General features: G+C 47.9%; 1 protein-coding gene across 1 annotated transcript in view; it reads left to right on the forward strand.

Annotated features, from left to right (window-relative positions):
• Positions 1 to 20,088, forward strand: part of LOXHD1 (lipoxygenase homology PLAT domains 1) — a 148,919-nt gene that overhangs the window by 41,801 nt on the left and 87,030 nt on the right. The window contains exons 8-12 of the mRNA XM_035100922.2: positions 5,151 to 5,401; positions 8,580 to 8,715; positions 11,071 to 11,231; positions 13,414 to 13,500; positions 16,942 to 17,077. Coding sequence (XP_034956813.2) covers positions 5,151 to 5,401; positions 8,580 to 8,715; positions 11,071 to 11,231; positions 13,414 to 13,500; positions 16,942 to 17,077 — 771 coding nt within the window. The remainder of the gene's footprint in view (positions 1 to 5,150; positions 5,402 to 8,579; positions 8,716 to 11,070; positions 11,232 to 13,413; positions 13,501 to 16,941; positions 17,078 to 20,088) is intronic.

Genomic DNA, 20,088 nt, shown 5'->3' on the forward strand with positions numbered 1-20,088 from the left:
TTCAACACTTTCTTCAATTCATTATAAATCTTGTCCCAGAAACTCTTTACTTGAGGACATGTCCACCACATATGGTAAAAGGTTCCTTCCACATTCTTGCATTTCCAACATTTGTTCTCCTGTTTATGATAAATCTTAGCTAGCTTTACCAGTGTAAGGTACCACCTATACACCATCTTCATCATATTTTCTTTCATTACATTACACGTGGTAAACTTCATATGAGAGCAGGATTTCTCTTGCCCGATCAGAACCTTATGAGAACCTTATGATAGCCATGTTCAAATATATAAAAGGATGTCATATAGAGGAGGGAGAAAGGTTGTTTTCTGCTGCTCCAGAGAAGCGGACACGGAGCAATGGATTCAAACTACAAGAAAGACGATTCCACCTAAACATTAGGAAGAACTTCCTGACAGTAAGAGCTGTTTGGCAGTGGAATTTGCTACCAAGGAGTGTGGTGGAGTCTCCTTCTTTGGAGGTCTTTAAGCAGAGGCTTGACAGGCATATGTCAAGAATGCTTTAATGGTGTTTCCTGCTCGGCAGGGGGTTGGACTGCATGGCCCTTGTGGTCTCTTCCAACTCTACAATTCTATGATTCTATGACTCAGCGCCTTCTTCTCGACATTTTGCCATTAAGCTGAGAAGGCAAAGATTGCTCTTGCAAAGGTGCCTTCAGGACAACCTCCCCCCCCCCAAAGGTTGCTGATGCTCTGAAGGCCACCCAGGGCTTCCTGCCACCTGGGGAGAAGGGCAGGGGGTGGGGGAAACAGGTCATCAAACAATATTCCAGGCCTCAAGGCATCTGGGCAAGCAGCGGGCATGCTGGGGGGGGGGTTGCTTTATCCAGGCTTCTTCTAGTGGAGTCACAGCCTCTATCATGTGAGGCGCCCTTTCGGAGTGGTTTAATTATTGATTTGAGCAACGGGTAGAAAAGCTGTTGCTGGTGTGCTCCACACCCATTGGTTTTATGCTTTGGATTCTTGGCTGGGGGGGCCAGCCTATTTGAAAATGAGATCCTAGATGTTTAAATACAGATTTCCTGCCTCCTTTTAAACGCATGGCTTTGGAAACACTGGGCTGAGTGCGCTCCCTTCGGCTATCTCCCGGGATGGATGCATTTCTCTCCCTCCCGAAAGATGAGCATGAGGGTAGCTCTGCACTGAGTATTATTTATTCAATCTGCTTAGTGTCATCATGCGGCTTTCGGCATCGTTGAACTGCTGCTCAGGTCCCCCTCTTTCCCCGCTAGTGTGCAATAGAGGCTATCACTGTTAAGACCTCCTGCCGTGGGCCTTTCAATGTTATATGCAATTTAACAAGGTGAAATCTTTGCGGAAGGAAAACTACCGTATTTACAGTACACCGCAGGCAGCCTTGAAACAACAGAAGCCCCCGCAAGGACAAGCCCGGTTCCTGCATTTTACTTAAACCCCAGTTGCGGCTGGTAGTTGCAACTGCTGTCGTTAGCCCCGAGCTTTGCTGCAAAATCAGCCTCGGAGGATTCACACATGTAAAGCACATGACTGTCATGGAGTTCTCCTCAGTATTGATCCAGAGTAGATTACAATGTATAGTTACAGGGAACCAGGCAGAGGGCCTTCTTGGTAGTGGCACCCACCCTGTGGAACGCCCTCCCACCAGATGTCAAAGAGAACAACAATTACCAGACCTTTAGAAGGCATCTCAAGGCAGCCCTGTTTAGGGAAGCTTTTAATGTTTGATGGATTTCTGTATTTTAATGTTTTGTTGGAAGCCGCCCAGAGTGGCTGGGGGAACCCGGCCAGATGGGCGGGGTATAAATAAATTATTATTATTATTATTATTATTATTATTATTATTATTATTATTATTATTAGAGTAAAAACTTAAAACACGTTGCAGGATTCCCAAAAAAATAGACCAGAGGTAATTATATTTCATCCAGCAGAGCTTTACTGCTACTGAAGGCAAATAAGCGTAATGGTCACAAATCTAATATATTCAGGATTGGCACTGTCCATAAGAAATCCAGTTGCAGCAGACTTAAACTTACAGTAACTTATAATAAGTCTAAAGGTAAAGGTAAAGGGACCCCTGACCATTAGGTCCAGTCGTGACCGACTCTGGGGTTGTGCGCTCATCTCGCATTATTGGCCGAGGGAGCCGGCGTATAGCTTCCAGGTCATGTGGCCAGCATGACAAAGCCGCTTCTGGAAAACCAGAGCAGCACATGGAAACGCTGTTTACCTTTCCGCTGTAGCGGTTCCTATTTATCTACTTGCATTTTGATGTGCTTTCGAACTGCTAGGTTGGCAGGAGCTGGGACCAAGCAACGGGAGCTCACCCCGTCACAGGGATTTGAACCGCCGACCTTCTGATCAGCAAGCCCTAGGCTCAGTGCTTTAACCCACAGCGCCACCTGGGTCCCTATAATAAGTCTAAACCTTAACACTAAGCATATTATGTACAGAACACCACACCAGACGGAAAAGAGATAGAAAGTGAAAGTGAAACCCAGGCTCCTTTTGGCTCTACAGTGGAACCTCGGTTTATGAACACCTCGGTTTATGAATTTTCGGTTTATGAACACCGTGGACCCATCTGGAACGGATTAATTCATTTTCCATTACTTTCAATGGGAAAGTTCGCTTCAGTTTATGAACGCTTCAGTTTATGAACAGACTTCCGGAACCAATTACACCCATGCTTCAGTTTATGAACGCTTCAGTTTAAGTACTCCACGGACCCGTCTGGAACGGATTAATCCACTTTCCATTACTTTCAATGGGAAAGTTCGCTTCAGTTTATGAACGCTTCAGTTTAAGTACTCTGGAACGGATTAATCCACTTTCCATTACTTTCAATGGAAAAGTTCGCTTCAGTTTATGAACGCTTCAGTTTATGAACAGACTTCCGGAACCAATTGTGTTCATAAACCGAGGTACCACTGTACTTTCATAGTCAGCATGACCTTGACAGAAAGAGATAATAGAACCACTTTAAACCAGCTGTGCTCAGCTTCTCTGAAGGAATAACCCAAGCACCAGGAACCTCCTGCTTGTTTCTTTCACACAGAGAAGCTTCCAGAAGCTTCCAGAACCCTCTTGAATTAAATAGAACAGGAAAGATCTCTACACATCAGATCAATACTTTTTGTACCAAGAAATGCATACTGACAAGCCCTCCCCCCCAACAAAAAAAGAATCAAGGGAATTGTAGTTTGTAAAAGGTGCTGGAGGTTGTAGTTCTCTGGGGGGCAACTACAGTTCCCAGGATTCTTTGGGGGAACTTGCATTCTTTAAACGTGTGTTGGCTATGATTTAAATGTATGGTGTTGTGTGACCTACGCATCTGTTGGAAGGGTTGGGTGCTAGTTGAAGCCCAGTTATGGTTTTGAAGAGGACTAGTCTTCCTGACACCCCAGATAAACAGTTTCTTTGGTGACCCCTTTATTCACCCACTTATTTATTTGTTGCATTTGTATCCTGCCTTTTTCTCTCCACGGTGGCCTACATGAGTCTCCTCACTCCTCATTCAATGCTCACAACAACCCTGTGGTGTAGGTTGGGCTGGGAGGCAGTGGCTGGGGCGAGATCACCCATTGAGGTTCATGGCTGAATCTCAAGGACTGGCTGGATGAGCAGTTGGAGCCCCCTGCCCAAGAGCCCCCCAGGGAGGACACAGAAGTGGGACACTGAGGAGGTGGTGGGACACTGAGGAGCAGTCTGTGGAAGAAAAGAGCTGGGAGGTGCTAGAAGCAGGGGGGGTGAGCGATCAAGAGGGGCCAGGAGAAGGAGGGTCACCCAGGATTGTCCCTGCTACACAACAGCAGGGCAGTCCCAGTACTGCTGTCTCTCCTCCCCCTCTGACTCCCTGCATGATGCTGAGCAATAATAACAATAATTTTTAATTTATAGCCCGCCCATCTGGCTGGGTTTCCCACAAAATATTAAAATACAATGGTCCGTTAAATATTAAAAGCTTCCCTAAACAGAGCTGTCTTCAGATGTCTTCTAAAAGTCTGGCAGATGTTTTTCTCTTTGACATCTGGTGGGAGGGCGTTCCACAAGGCGGGTGCCACTACCAAGAAGGCCCTCTGCCTGATTCCCTGTAACTTGGCTTCTTGCAGCGAGGGAACTGCCAGAAGGCCCTCGGCACTGGACCTCAGTGTCCGGGCAGAATGATGGGGGTGGAGACGCTCCTTCAGGTATACTGGGCTGAGGCTGTTTAGGGCTTTAAAGGTCAGCACCAACACTTTGAATTGTGCTCGGAAACGTACTGGGAGCCAATGTAGATCTTTCAAGACCGGTGTTATGTGGTCTCGGCGGCCGCTCCCAGTCACCAGTCTAGCTGTCGCATTCTGGATTAGTTGTATTTTCCGGGTCACTTTCAAAGGTAGCCCCACGTAGAGTGCATTGCAGTAGTCCAAGCGGGAGATAACCAGGGCATGCACCACTCTGGCGAGACAGTCCGCAGGCAGGTAGGGACTCAGCCAGCGTACCAGATGGAGCTGATAGACAGCTGCCCTGGACACAGAATTGACCTGCGCCTCCATGGACAGTTGTGAGTCCAAAATGACTCCCAGGCTGTGCACCTGGTCCTTCAGACAGGCCTAGAGAAGGAGACCACCCCTTGATATAGCCTTCATCTGCTTGGGAGGGATCCAGAGTGAGAGCTAGAGGGAAGGGTGGAGATACTGGTCAGTTTCAGCAGTGTCTCAGCTGGATGAACCAGAGGACTCTGCTGTGTTGCTATTTTTTTGTCAATAAAGAGTGAATTGCATTCTGTGCCTGCCATGTGTATGCTTCCCAGCTCGCTTGACAGTTCCTTGACACTGAGTAAGGATTGAACCATGGCTGAGTGGAATGTGCTCTTGAACTCTAACAATACTGTACCTCTTCCTTGACCATATAGAGGGGTGTATGAATGCGGGTAGAAACCAGCCTTCTGCACAAAGGTAACGTTAGCAGGCATTGCTCTGCCTCTGATCTCACCCACCTTTGGCACGTGGCCTCCAGAAGTCCTCCCAAGAAGGAATGTGGCCATTGGGCTGGCAACTTTCCCCCACTTCCCCGTAAAAAGTGTTACCGAAAGAGCAGGTGCCAGGACTTGCACTGTGGTGGTTCCTCACCTCCCTCCCTGCGTCTCTCCCATCTCCCACCATCCAGGCATTGTCTACAACGTGGCTGTGGTGACGGGGGACATCAGAGGGGCTGGCACGAACTCCAAAATCCACATGGTCATGCACGGCTCCAAAGGGCTGAAGAACAGCGGGAAGGTCTTCCTGGAAGGAGGCGAGTTCGAACGTGCCAGGACCGATCTTTTCAACGTGGAGATAGCTGCTCTCCTGAGTCCCTTGAGCCGCGTCTCAATTGGACACGACAATGCAGGTGTCGGCTGCGGCTGGTACTGCGAGAAGGTGAGGATGGGCCACTTCATGTCTTTGGACAGCTGTCCAGTCACTTTCCCCTTATTTGTGGTCTGACCAGAGTGACTTGGAAGGCTTGAAGGATGTTGCACTTGTTTCAGTGATTATGCTGTCGGGTTAGCCAGTTGATACAATGCAATAATGCATCCTGCAAATCTGATTTCACCTAATATATGCCATGCGGCACTGGAATTATGCAGAAATCAATTGCATGCTCATTAAGCGTCAGGGCTGCTCTGCAGTTGCAGGGTTTGGGGACAGCATTCCCTCTCCACCTCTTAAGTCACTCTTACAGTTGTGCAGAAGGGATGTGGATGGAGGTCATTTGTGGCTGGTTTGCGTTGATTTCTAGGGAGAGGCAGCAGATTCCGGATCAAACCCAAGAGCTGTGTCATCCTGTGATTCGTGGATATTGCGGTTTTGCAGTTCAGTTGAAAAGGTGGGAGGAACACATAGCTGCCAAGTACCCCGTTTTCCTTGGGAAACCCCCGTTTTTCCTTACCTTTTCCCGGTGGTCCCCCGTATCACTTCGTCTCCCGTTTTTCTCTGTTATTTTCTCCTGCCGGCGGCCATTTTTCTTTCCGATTTGCCCTTCTATGGGCACCAAAAATGCCCACCGCCGGCTTCAAAAGTCGCACCTACGCATGTCCGGAAGTGCATAGACGCGACTTCCGGTGTCGTCGTTGGCCATTTTTGGTGCCCATAGATGGGCGGAGCGACACCGGAAGTTGCGTCGACACACTTCCTGACATGCGTACAAGGGACTTTCGAAGCCGGCAGTGGCCATTTTTGGTGCCCATAGAAGGGCAAAGTGACACCGGAAGTTACGTCGACGCAACTTCTGGTGTCTCACGGCTGCCGGTCCCGGATTCTGCAGTCCGGGACTTGGAAGGTAAGGGAACAGGAGAGAGATGGGTGGCTTGTTTTAGGAAGGGGATGGTGTGATCGCCAGCTCCAAATATTTGAAGGAATAGGGACAGCGGATAAATTCAATTCAGTCCACAGTTGTAGGCTAACCTAACTAATCAGCATTTCCTGAAATAATGTGGGAACCAAAACACAGCCATCCTTTGAAAATTTGCACCTCTCGGAATTTCGGAGTGCCGTTCTCCAGCCAAGTAGCGTGTCCATAAAAATGCATTGATTTGGGGGATATTTCATGGCAAAAAAAGTGTATGTTAGGCAAAATTGTATCAGGAGAAATTTGCACTAAAACGATGAAGGATTTTCATGAGGAATGCATAAAAAGAATACTGCAAAGGAACTCAGCTCGGTGGTGGAACATCTGTCTTGCCTACAATAGGTCTCAAGTTCAATTCCTGGTGTCTCCCAGTAGGGCTGGGAGCGTCTCATGCCTGTGTCAGTGTAGACAATTCTGAGCTAGATGGAGCAGAGGTCTGACTCTGTATAAGGTAGCTCCCTATGTCCCTATGACATTTTGAGGAGTGTTCTACAGTGGAGGACTAAAGTTCTCCAACAGCTCAAGAGGGACCAAAGCAGTAAAACTGCGAGCACATTTGCGAAGTTAAGTCGGGTCCGGTATAGTTTCAGATTGGATGGGAGACCATGTATTGATTGAGGTTCCTGTATTGCAAGGGATTTGACTAGTTGACTGGTCCACTGGACCAGCTTCCTTCCAACTCTAGAAAAAAAATCTAAAAAGTTGTCAGAAAATTGTTTCCTGAGAATTTTTGAACCAGCCCTCCTTACGACCACCTTGACATTGTCAGTTTGCATTTCTTAGTGCAGAAAGTATTGATCTGATGCGTAGAGATCTTTCCTATTCTAATTAATTCAAGCTTCTTTGTGTGAAAGAAACAAGCAGAAGGTTCATGATGTTTGGGTTACTCCTTCAGAGAAGCTGAGCACAGCTGGTTTAAACTGGTTCTCTTTCTGTCAAGGTCATGCTGACTATAAAAGTAGGGCCAGAAAGAGCCTAGGCTTCACTTTCTCTTTCTATCGCTCTTTCTTCTGGTGTGGTGTTCTGTACATAGTATGCTTAGTGTTAAGGTTTAGACCAGGCATCCCCAAACTTCGGCCCTCCAGATGTTTTGGCCTACAACTCCCATGATCCCTAGCTAAGAGGACCAGTGGTCAGGGATGATGGGAATTGTAGTCCAAAACATCTGGAGGGCCGAAGTTTGGGGATGCCTGGTTTAGACTTATTATAAGTTACTGTAAGTTTAAGTCATGTCTGCTGCAACTGGATTTCTTATGGGCAGTGCCAATCCTGAATATATTAGATTTGTGACCATTATGCTGATTTGCCTTCAGTAGCAGTAAAGCTCTGCTGGATAAAATATAATTGATATGATAGCCATGTTCAAATATATAAAAGGGTGTCATATAGAGGAGGGAGAAAGGTTGTTTTCTGCTGCTCCAGAGAAGCGGACACGGAGCAATGGATTCAAACTACAAGAAAGAAGATTCCACCTAAACATTAGGAAGAACTTCCTGACAGTAAGAGCTGTTCGGCAGTGGAATTTGCTACCAAGGAGTGTGGTGGAGTCTCCTTCTTTGGAGGTCTTTAAGCAGAGGCTTGACAGGCATATGTCAAGAATGCTTTGATGGTGTTTCCTGCTCGGCAGGGGGTTGGACTGGATGGCCCTTGTGGTCTCTTCCAACTCTATGATTCTATGATTCTATAATTACCTCTGGTCTATTTTTTTTTGCGAATCCTGCAACGTGTTTTAAGTTTTTACTCTGCTAACTATACGTTGGGATTCTACTCTGGATCAATATTGAGTAGAATTTCATGACAGACATAGCCTTGCATCTTTGTCTTAAGAGCATCAGAAGAGGCCGCAGGATCAGGATAATGGTCCATCGAGTCCAGCATCCTGCCAACCAGATGTCTGCAGGGAAAGCTGGATTCGAGCACTTAATTTCGACACCTTGCTCATGTCTGTGCAGAGTGCCAACTTGAATACAATATTCAGGGGGAGGGGGAGGTAAGCCTGGCCACCCATAATTGATCACATGACATGGGGCACACACACACACACACACCATTTGAAGGTCAATGCCCATTAACTTTGGGGGCCCCTGAAGGGACCTTGGCCCCTGGGAGTTGGCTCCTATGTGTTTGGGAATGCATTAAGTCTCACTAGGAGGGTGTGGGCAATGGAAAAGTGTATGGTCCATTCCAGCGCTTCCTTTCCCCTTCCAGGTGGTGGTGTATTGCCCATTTACTGGTATCGAACAGACGTTCCCATGTGGGAAGTGGCTGGATGAAGATGACGGCGATGGACTGGTGGAACGGGAGCTCTACGAAATGGTCTCGCTGCGTAAGAAGAGACTGAAAAGTAAGTGCCAAAGAGCAAAGCTCGAAGGGCATCCATCATTATTTGAGAATCCTCCTGCCCATGGGAGCACTCAGGGTTCCCCCCCCCCCCCACTGCTGACAGTTCTTTCTTGGTACAGAGAACCAAAAATTCATAACTGAGCGCACTGCAGGCCACTGATCTGAGTCATAAAAGTTTGGGCCTTTTTAGTTTAGAGGAAATGTGAGTAAGAGTTGACAAGCTACTAATTTATATAATCATGTGTGACATGGAGAGAGTGGAGAGAGAAAAGGTTTTCTCCCCCTTCCACAAAGCTAGAACATGTGAACATCTAGGGAAGCTGGATGTTGCAAGATTCAGGACGGATAAAAGAAAATACTTCTTCATGCCTCACGTAGCTAAACTATGGAACTCTCTGCCACTGGAGTTAGTGATAGCCATCAGTGCTAGAGTGCCCAGCCTGTTAAATAGAAGAATCCAGGTATGTTCTCAATCCCCACTGGCTCCAGGGTGTCTGCTGTCCTCCATGGTGACACAGATCCTTTGGGGACAAAGAGCTGCATAAGGTTCATAACTGGCGGGGAGAATTTACATTGTCCCTCCTCCCTCTGGTCACATCAGTACAATGAATGCTTATAAAACTAGTTAAGGCGCTGCATATCAAGGTGCCTCTGGGACGAACAGTTTGTCCCATTTAAGGAGCGATTCCATTGAAGCCGCGCTCATTACAACGAGCATCACTTAATGTGGCAGCCACTTTATCTCTGCAGCGCAGTCCATTCTGCGAAAGCATTTATGACCTTTAAACTGCCATATTATCGACCCTGACTGCTATTGACAGTGTAATCCCTTTGTGGATGTTGTATATTAAATGGGCAGGAAGCAGTGCCCTTGAGTAATTGGTGACCTTTGCTCGCCATACAATGGGATAAACTTGTATTGTCATTTCCCCCGTATGCTTGCCAGGGCAGCAGCTTTTCTTACCGCCCTTTTGCAAGACCTCTGTCGGAAATAATTTTCAGAAAGGATATGCTTTCTCGTTAGAGGCTCAGGATTTTTCTCCAAACCAGTGGTGTGTTGCCATGAAGAGTGGGGAATATTTGCACAATTCATGCCAATCATCATAGCTGTGTGTACCCACAACTTTTCTCCAGTGACCTCAGGGCAGGCACCCCCAAACTCGGCCCTCCAGATGTTATGGGACTACAATTCCCATCATCCCTGACCACTGGTCCTGTTAGCTAGGGATGATGGGAGTTGTAGTCCCAAAACATCTGGAGGGCTGAGTTTGGGGGTGCCTGACTCAGGGTGATGTATATGGGCTATCCTGCTTTATCCTGCTTGGCAGGGGGTTGGACTGGATGGCCCTTGTGGTCTCTTCCAACTCTATGATTCTATGATCCTCACATGATTCTATGTACCTCTATGATTCTATGTACCACCACTTCAGGGCCCCTCCAGCCTATTATTATTATTATTATTATTATTATTATTATTATTATTATTATTATTATTATTATTTTATATAAGAAGAGAAGGGGCGATTTCCCCTTTGGCTGGATGCTCCCCCCTAAAAAAAGGGCAACAATTTTCAGCACCTCTTTTTCTAGAACCCCCCCCCCCGTGCCCGACACACCACTATATATGCAATGATTTCTCTCCTTTTTTTTGTATGGAGAAACATTCCATCTTGTGAGCCTTAAGTAGTAAAGACCAGACCCCGGTTGACACCTTAGTGAGGAGCGTTCCTCAGAGAGCTTTATAGCTGAGTCAGGGTTTGGCACTGTCTGTCTGCTGGGAGTCATGCCGTTTGGGTGTGATTTTGAGGCAGAAGATCAGGGCCCTACTCAGAAAAAAAAATGAATGGGAGGGACCCTAAACACAGCAGGACTGGGTTTTCACATTTTGAAGTCACCCACATTACTATATAAAAGCACACCCCTGCTCTGCAACGAGACCATTAAGTCCAGTGTCTTAACTCACCAGTTACCTGTCTGCACACCTGCTCCCAGGTCCAGACTCACAACATTACAGTCCACTTTGTGAAACAGACCCTTGGGAGGCAAGCAAAATTCATATATGCAAGTGGAAGCAATGGATTGGGGCTAGCATGAGTGCGAGGTTGAGCTGAAATGGAAGAGAAGGTTTTTATGGATCGTTTGCAAAGCGATTCACATTCCTGCGTCTGCAGGCTATGAGAAGAGATTCCCCTGGTGAACATCTGAGCAGCGTAACTGGTGTTCAAGGCACTGGGCATGTGCTTTATAAAAAAAGGAAGATAACCTCTCTATTCATCTCTGGTTGTTTGGTTTGGTTTCCTTTATCACTAGCTTTCACTATTCTAATTCAGTGATTCAGAATCTTTTGTTTTATAAGAAAACCCTTGGTCCCTGTGGATATGGACAAGTGACATTAAGGGCGCAGGGACAGACGCCCCCATCTTCCTCCAGGTTTACGGTGACAAAGGGAAGTCCGACGAAATGAAGCTGGACAATAACTCTGATAACTTTGAAGCTGGACAAACCGACAAATTCATGGTATGCCTTCCTTTCTGCCACGCTGTGTTGCGCTCCAAACACAGACTTGTGTTTACTGTCGTGTTAACCTGGGAATCAGCCCAGACGCTTCTGGCAGTTAGTGCCGGCTAAATGGCACAGAAGAATACCCAGTCAATTCCTCGTGGTTTATGTGAAAGGGTTTAATAGCCCTTATAAAAGGAAGGCAACAGCAAACTTATTGGAAATGTCAGCTATGTTGGCGCTTCATTGACTCAGAATGCTGAACATGTGGCTAATTCTTGCCTTAAATACAAGGTGAAAATTATGGTGCCTGCGTTCTTCTCTGGTTCAGATTTAATCTGAACCAGAGAAGAATCCTGCCCCTTCTCTCCCCCCTCCTGACCACCTGTCAGTCTCCAAACTCATACTGCCCAGTGACAGAACATTAACTGTATCAACGTCAGCATTGACTACATGTAAAAGGCCACTGCAAAATGTGAAGGGTTGCATAGCTGCCAAGTCTCCCGTATTTCCCGGGAAACCCCCCGTTTTCCCAGCCATTTCCCGCTGGCAGCCCGGATTTAAAAACTCCCCCATAAATCCCCCGGATTCTTACCGGCCTGGGGAGGCTCCTTTTGCGCATGTCTGGAGTCTCTGGACATGCGCAGAAGCGATTTCTGGTGCTGCGGCCATTTTGGAAATGGGCAGAGCATGCGTAGAAGCGACTTCCGGTGCTGCTCTGCCCAGTTCCAAAATGGCCGCAGCGCGACTTCCGGTGCCGTGCCACTGCCGATCCCGGATTTTTCAATCTGGGAGTTTGCACCTATGAAGGGTTGGCAAGATCTCCCCTCTCCCTGCCAGGCATATAAACGGTTCCGTTAATGCTTTCCCTATGTTATGTAGTGTGACCCATGATTGAACATTGACCATAGCTTGCAAAAGAGAACCTTATAATTAATTCACTACAGAGATGTATGCATTCTCCAATTTTCTCCCCCTGCTTCCTAATTTTCACAATACCCTAAATTAACCTGACTAGGAGCTAGCCTTGCTCCCGGTACTTTGAAGCCTAGCATTCAAATAAGAAAGTGCTTCACGGCATGCAGTTCAATCCATCTGTCTTCCTGAGTAGACTTTCCTGTGCCATACACACTGACCCCACCATTCCCCTAGCTTACTGTATGGCTAGGGATCAACACACATCAGATCAGCACATCTCTGGGGAAAGCTCTGCTCAGATCACACACACAGACTTAGCTACCAGGATTTGTTCCGCTTCTGACCTTCTTGGGGAAGCAAGATGTGTTTGGGGAGAGGAGTTTGTTTTCATGATGCAGTCCGCACGATCAACTGGAAAATTAGCATCACGTAATTTTAAAGTGGGACATGGAAAGCTGCCTTATAATGAGTGAGACCATTGGTCCATCTAGCTTAGTATTCTCTACTCTGACTGGCAGTGCCTCTCCAGGGTTTCAGGCAGGGGTTTCTCCTGAGTCTACCTGGAGATGCTGGGAATTGAACCTGAGACTTTCCGCATGCAAAGCAGATGCTGTACCGCTGAGCTTCATCCCTTCCCAACCTAGGAAATGCCCTACTGGACCAGGGAATAGGCCCATCAAGTCCTCTTGGAAATCCATCCAAGTTGGTGGCCATGACTACATTTGTGCAAGCAGATCCCACAATTTACATGAGGGATGGGGAACATTTTGCTTGGGGGCCAAATGTGGCCCTCCATGCCTCTTCATCAGGCCCACAGGACTGTTCCTAGACCAGACCCTCTCTCTCCAGGTCACATCTCTCACTGCCTCAGATTTGCACCGTCCTTGAGTAATTTTGCCTGTCTCTTTTGCCTTTTTGCTCCACTCACCTTTTGCATGTGGCCACAGAAGGTTGCCTAGAAAGGCCCTCCACCCCAAACATGTTTTACAGGTGGATCACTTAATCCAACCTCTTGATCAGTGCAAGAACCTTGCAGCTACAGCAAGCCTCTTTCCTTTTCGCAAGTGCCATTGATACAGAAGGAAGCTGTGCAAGAACACTGTTCTTGTGCAACAAGCTTTTGGCTCTACCAGAGCTTGCACAGGAAATGCCCCCAATGGATTTTGCTGCTCTTGTGCATCTCCAGTTTTATTTCCCCCGGGGGGGGGGTTGATCTTCCCCCAGATTGTGCCTGTAGTAGAAAAATGCCACCACTGATCTGTTTTACGCATGTTTCCTGCAGATTGAGCTCCCAGATCTGGGCAATTTGTACAAGATCCGGATATGGCACGAGAAGAGGAGCCCATTCACTGGCTGGCATCTACATAAGGTAAAAAGCCAGTGGGACAGATTGCACTATGGGGGCAAGATCAATTCCCTGTAGTAAGCAAGAGCTTATTGTTTCCATGAATTTGCATCCTTATCTAACACTTGAACACTGACATGTGGCTGGGGCAGCCCAGCCAGATGAGCAGGATATAAATTATAACATCATCATCATCATCCTTATTATTATTATTATTTGCATGCTTGGTTTACAGTGAAACTAATGAGTCTTAAGCTTCAGGGTCCCTAATTCTGGAGAGTCCCAGAAGTGACTTTAGTACACACTGCTTAAAAATATTGGGTTTAGACAGTGGTGTAGCGTGGGTTGCTGATGCCTCGTGTGGGGACTCATGCAGAGGATGAACAGAGTCTGCTTCCATCATGCTCCTCGCTCGCTTCCTCAATCCACCTGCCTACTAGACCAACCCGCCTGCTGCCGTGCCTCAGCTGCTAGGGCTCCGTGCCTGATTTCACTCCCTCAAAAATGTGTGCCCGGGGCCAGGGCCCCCTAGCCTCCCCACGCTATGCCTTCGGGTCTAGTAGACCCAATTTGAGTCACAGCAACTTATTGTTGTATACATTTCAACAGTCCCAAAGTCTGAGAGTCAGTAGCACCAATGTTGTTAAGGTGTAGTGATCGGTCATGGAACAACCCCATTGAAGAAGATAACAGTGGCTACCCAGACCCCATTGTTGGTTGTGAAGGGGCTCCCATGACAGTTCAAGCTCCAGGGCCCCCAAAATGCAGGTCTGCCATGGAACCCTGTTGACCTACCTGCTGAGGAGGCCCTGAGCAACTACCATGGAACTCCTCTGTGCTGCAAAATCTTATTCCTTAGGCTTATTATAGGGTGAACGCTTGATTCAGACTGTGTTGGGCCTCTACTCTGATGGTGCTTTCTAAGGTGCGACGTAAGAAGTCCCCACCTTACGCCTTTTGTTTTCAAACCTCTCAAATTATAAAAAGCACTATTAGGGATTTCTGAGGTAACACTAAACCTCTCTACTCTTCCCTATAGCCTTATTGTAACCCCCCTATCCCTTGTGGGTTCTACAAATAAAATGAGAGTACTTTTCCAGCCCAAACGTGGCCCGGTATCTTTTTAAGCTCTGGGGTGAATATGAGACTATTCTTAGTGTACACACCAGTAAGGGGTTCTCCTCACTTGAGCTTTCCCCACTGTGAAGCTTTCCTCCCTCCCGAGGAAACTTGTACTACTTTGGATAGCGGGACATGGGTGGTGCAGTGGTCTATACCACTGAGCCTCTTGGACTTGCCAATCAGAAGCTCGGCTGTTCGAATCCCCACCACGATGGTGAGCTCCTGTTGCTCTGTCCTGGCTTATGCTAACCTAGCAGTTCGAAAGCACACCAGTGCAAGTAGATAAATAGGTACTGCTGTGGCGGGAAGGTACACGGCGTTTCCGTGCGCTCTGGTTCCCGTCATGGTGTTCCGCTGCGCCAGAAGTGGTTTAGTCCTGTTGGCCACATGACCCAGAAAGCTGTCTGTGGACAAATGCTGGCTTCCTTGGTCTGAAAAGTGAGATGAGTGCCTTTGATTTATGGATTGTCTTAAATTTGTTCTCTGGTCTTTGACCGTAATAAAGATTTGTTGTTGATGAGTGCTGCACCCCATAGTCACCTTTGACTGGACTTAACCGTCCAGGGCTCCTTTACATTTACCTGTTTGGATAGCACTGAAAAAACCCTAGAAATGGCTTTCTTTTGCTATGCAGGCGTGTGCAACAACAATAGCAAATCACCATTTACTGTGGCAATTAGAGACTTGCAGCTAGGTACCAGGAACGACCTTACTCCTTATCTTATTTACCACATACCAGAGTGTATGCATAATACAGTGGTGCCTCGCAAGACGAATTTAATTCATTCCGCGAGTCGATTTGTTTCGCGAAAAATTCGTCTTGCGAATCGCTGTTTCCCACAGGAATGCATTGAAATTTCTTTTTTTGCCCATAGGAACGCATTAATTAAATTTCAATGCATTCCTATCGGAAACCGCGATTCGCAAGACGAATTTTTCGCAAAACGAATTCGTCTTGCAAGTCACAATCAGATCGCAAGACGCATTCGTCTTGCGAAAAATACGTCTTGCAGGGCATTCGTCTTGCGCGGTACCACTGTACAGAAGAGGCCCATGTGCTGCATGAAGGTGATAAGAGAGTCCTTTGTTTGCTTGCTTAATTAATATTAATTAACCAGAGTCCTTATATGGAATGATAGTAGGGTGTTATCCCAAATGATTGGAAGGTACTCCATACATATGTATAGTCTTAACTGATAAGGGAACAGTATATCAGGAAGCCCCCTTCTTCGGGAGGGGGCTCAGTCCTTTGGATGTTAATCCACTGAGCCTGTCTGTCTGGCCAGCAAAGACAATAAACGTTCCTTTGTTCTTCTCATGCAACAGCGTGGTGTTTTCCTTTCAGCCAGTAAATTTGCAACATTACCTTTTCTTTTAGGGAAAATAAAATAAAATAAGGCCACATTGTTAATAGACCTTGGCTTTTGAGCCTCTAATATGATTTGATAGCTTTCTGCCTTATTTTGTGCTGCACAGATGTTTGGGGGATCTAGCTGGGAGTCAGTAAACCATGAAGCATTGCGGATGCACGCTGGTTCCCAAGATTCATCCACCCAGTCATTCTGACCTCGTTAGTCTTGGTTTGCTGTCGCTTCCACTCCTGGAGGAAAGGCTGATGTCTAGCTGCAAAAGAGTCCCTTGTTCATTCTCTAGTGAGAGGATTGCTAACGAGGCTGCAATGTTTAGTTGATTAATCCCTTAGATTAATCAGTTAAAAAACCTTTTTGCAGCACAGTCTTAAGCATGTCTGCTCGGAAAAGAAGCGACTGCTTCTGCGTTCAGTGCTGTGTAATAAGTGCGGTCAGGATTACAACTTTACCTCACAATCATATGTGCCTATTGAGGTGTAAAGTCCCCAGCCAGGACTGGGCAATATCTGGAGGAGACAGTTTGGAGTAGAAAAGCAGCTAGGGGGAGGTGCTTAACCCTAACCCAGCATGCCATTTCCCACACTCCCTCCCCACAGCTGCTCCCCTAACCCCCTTTCTGAGGTTCCAAATATGCCAGGTTTTTCACAGCATAAGCAAATCCAAAAAACCCATGCTGTTATATGGCTGCACTCATGGGTACACCTCCTTTTGTCTTCTGGGGGAAGAAAAAGGACAACAGGTTATTTAGCTAGCTGAATTTCAAGGTTAATAGAGGCCTCGCCTGGAGGAAATAAAATAACTGAACCATCTTATTAATCAACACTCATTTCCTCCACCTTACAAAGGGACACAGCTCCAGCATGTTTGGTAAATTGCATTTTTTCCTTACTCCAGTTTCAACCCTCCTTCCCCTCCTTATTTCATTCATGTTGAACTTATTTAACATTTTGGCTCAATTTGGGTTTGATTAAAGGTAACCCTTTTGAAAACTCTGACAAAAGAGAAGTACACATTCAACTGTGACCGCTGGCTGGATAGCAACGAGGACGACAACGAGATTGTGCGGGAACTCACAGCCGAAGGGCCACTGGTGCCTGAAGTGAAGCCAGGTGAGAAGAAAGAGGACCTCCATGGGTGGGGTGGGGGCAAGGATTTGGGTAGCAATTAATCTCCCCCTGCCCCACCCTATAAGTTGTCAGTATGTGACAGTGGCCACGCGTGAAGGCACGTGGGAATGCCTTCAACTGACCAGCTAAACAAGGTGAGGGCAGGTGATGGGTCCCAAATCCTCAGTGATTTAGGGATTTCCCTTGCATGCAAAGACAGGCTCTAGCGGATTAGGCAGATGAGACCAATAGTGGGTCCAATGGGCAAGAATGGCCGAGGGCCTTCTCGGTGGTGGTGCCCGCCCTGTGGAATGCCTTCCCATCAGATGTCAAGGTGATAAACAAGTATCTGACTTTTAGAAGACATCTGAAGGCAGCCCTGTTTAGGGAAGTTTTAAATGTTTGAAGTTTTAATCTGTTTCTAGTGTTCTATTGGGAAAACCCTGCACAAATCCGCAGTGGGTCCCTAAGATGGTTGGCTGGATGGCCATTGTCTCTCGAGATAGACAAATGCCAACAACAACAAATCAAATTGCCTATGGTGACTGGCAGTGGCTCTGCAGGGAATCTCCCCAGCCCTACCTAGAGATCCTGGGGATTGAACCAGCGCTGCACCACTGAGCTGTGGTCTTTCCCTTAAACGCAGCTCTGCTGATCCATACTGGTATACAGTACAGATATACACCGTAATATGCATTGTATAACATTGCTGCATCGTCTTAGCCAAACGTAGCCTGGCATTCCATGGAAAATAAAGTTGTCCTCGTTTAAACTGCTACCGTCACACCGGTGCGTATCACGGCTATGGCACAACCCCCAATCAGCCTCAAGTGCTTAGGCCCGCAGTTGAATAAAAACAGAATTCGGGATTACAGTGGATCTGAGACATCTCTGGCAGTACCTTCCTGCTCATTGATCAGTATGCAGAGGAGAGCTGTTCCCGAGAAGTTGTGCAGATGATTATAATTGCAAATGCTATGATTAACATGTCAACAGACCTTTGATGAAGTTTATTTTTAATCCGCTGTGTGAAGTGGCTGCGAGGAACAGTGCATGTTCCCTGGTTGGGCTCTGCGCATGGAGCAAAGGCCACGCGAGGAACAAAGTTTGGCTATGCTATTTGAAATGTACTCGGAGTCGAGAGTGAATTTCATGCTCTTTATTCAGCTCATAGTCATCAAGGAGAAGAGGAGAAGAAGAATGGCTCTTTTCCCAAAACCATCTGCTTATATACATTATTTACACAATGGGCCTTGCGTGATTGGCTACTTCAGGGCTACACCTGTGGGCCAATTATATTGTGGATTGACTTCTGCCTGCAGCCTGATTGGCTGCTCCTACAGGCCAATCAGGTAGCAGATTCACTTCTGCCCGCCGCCTGATTGGCTGCTCCAGCAGGCCAATCAGGTTGCGGATTCACTTCCACCTGGAGTTGGATTGGGTAGCTCCCGCTGTTTCTGAATCCTATTGTTCTAGGATTCAGCTCAGTACATAACACCCCTCCCCTCTAAGTTCCAGTCCTGCCCGGGAAGTTGCATTCGTAGTCCCCAAGGTCTGCTGGCCGCCTCCGTGTGCGTTGTGGCCTGGGGTGTTCCTTGGTCAGGGGTTCTGGTTCTGGCTAGTGTTCCGAGGCTGCTGGCTGTGCCGGGGCTGTCTGGTCTGGCGCCACTGAACCACTAGGTTGTGGCTCTGGTTCCGGTGTCCTTCCAGCCTCGGGGCGCCCCTCTGTGCCTACTGCTTCTGCTTCTGCTTCCCCTGCCCACCCCTCTCGCTCTACAGGCCTCACTGCCCTGCTGTCCCCTTGGGACCCCTCTGTCCCGCTCTCCTCCCGGGTTCCTCCTGGGAATCGTCGCCGTAGCTGGTCGCAGTGGCGGCGCCAACATTGCCCCCCGGGAGATGACCCTATCTTTTGTGGAATGGTGCGCAACTTCTTGTGCCTGAATGGGTCGGTCGGGAAGCAGCTCCAGGGTCATAACCTCTTGCGCAGGCGCTGGGTCGGGGCCTGTTTCTGGTAGTGGTAGCCTGCTGAGGGCGTCTGCGTGGCCCATCGCCTTCCCAGGGCGGTGGATTAGTGCATACTGGTAGCCGGCAAGGAAAATTGACCACCTGAGGACACGTGGAGACAACACTTGGGGGGTCTGCTTCTCGGGGGCAAACAGGCCAAGCAACGGCTTGTGGTCAGTCACTATGGTAAAGGGCCGCCCGTACAAGAAATCATGGAATTTTTTTACGCCCTTCACGATTGCCAGACCCTCCTTGTCAATCTGTGAGTAGTTTCGTTCGGCTGCAGCAAGCGTCTGGGAGAAGTATGCCACCGGCACCTCTCTTCCATCCGGGAGTTGGTGTCCCAGGACAGCGCCGATGCCATAGGGAGAGGCGTCGCATGCCAGCACCACTGGCAGCCTCTCGTCGAAGTGTGCCAAGACCGAGTTCGAGACGAGCAAGTCCTTGACTGCCTGGAATGCGGCCCTTTGTCGCTGGCCCCACACCCAAGGGGCCCTTTTATCTAGGAGTCTGTGTAGGGGCTCCGCTACCGCTGCCTTATGCGGAAGAAAGGCATGGTAAAAGTTCAATAGTCCCAAGAATGACTGAAGTTCGGGCTTGCTCTTGGGCGCTGGGGCCTCACAAATGGCCCGTACCTTGTCACCGGTTGGATGGACCCCTTCTGCGTCCACCTTAAATCCCAGAAAGTCCACCTGCGGCACTCCCAGTAAACACTTTTCCCGCTTCACCTTGAGGCCCGCCGTCTGGAAACGGTGCAGGACGGAGCGGAGGCGGTCCTCAAATTCCTCTGGTGTGGGCCCGGCGATCAGTACATCATCGAAGAAGGGGGTGACGCCAGGAATCCCTTTAAGGAGAGAGTCCATTAGATTCTGGAATATGCCTGGTGCCACGCTAACGCCAAATTGCAGCCGCTTTACTCTGAATGCCCCTCTGTGCGTCACAATCGTCTGAGCCTCTGCTGTGGCTTCGTCCACAGGCAACTGTTGATACGCTTGGGCCAAGTCCAGTTT

Source organism: Zootoca vivipara, chromosome 11, assembly GCF_963506605.1.
Source record: "Zootoca vivipara chromosome 11, rZooViv1.1, whole genome shotgun sequence".
Classification (NCBI taxonomy): Eukaryota; Metazoa; Chordata; class Lepidosauria; order Squamata; family Lacertidae; genus Zootoca; species Zootoca vivipara.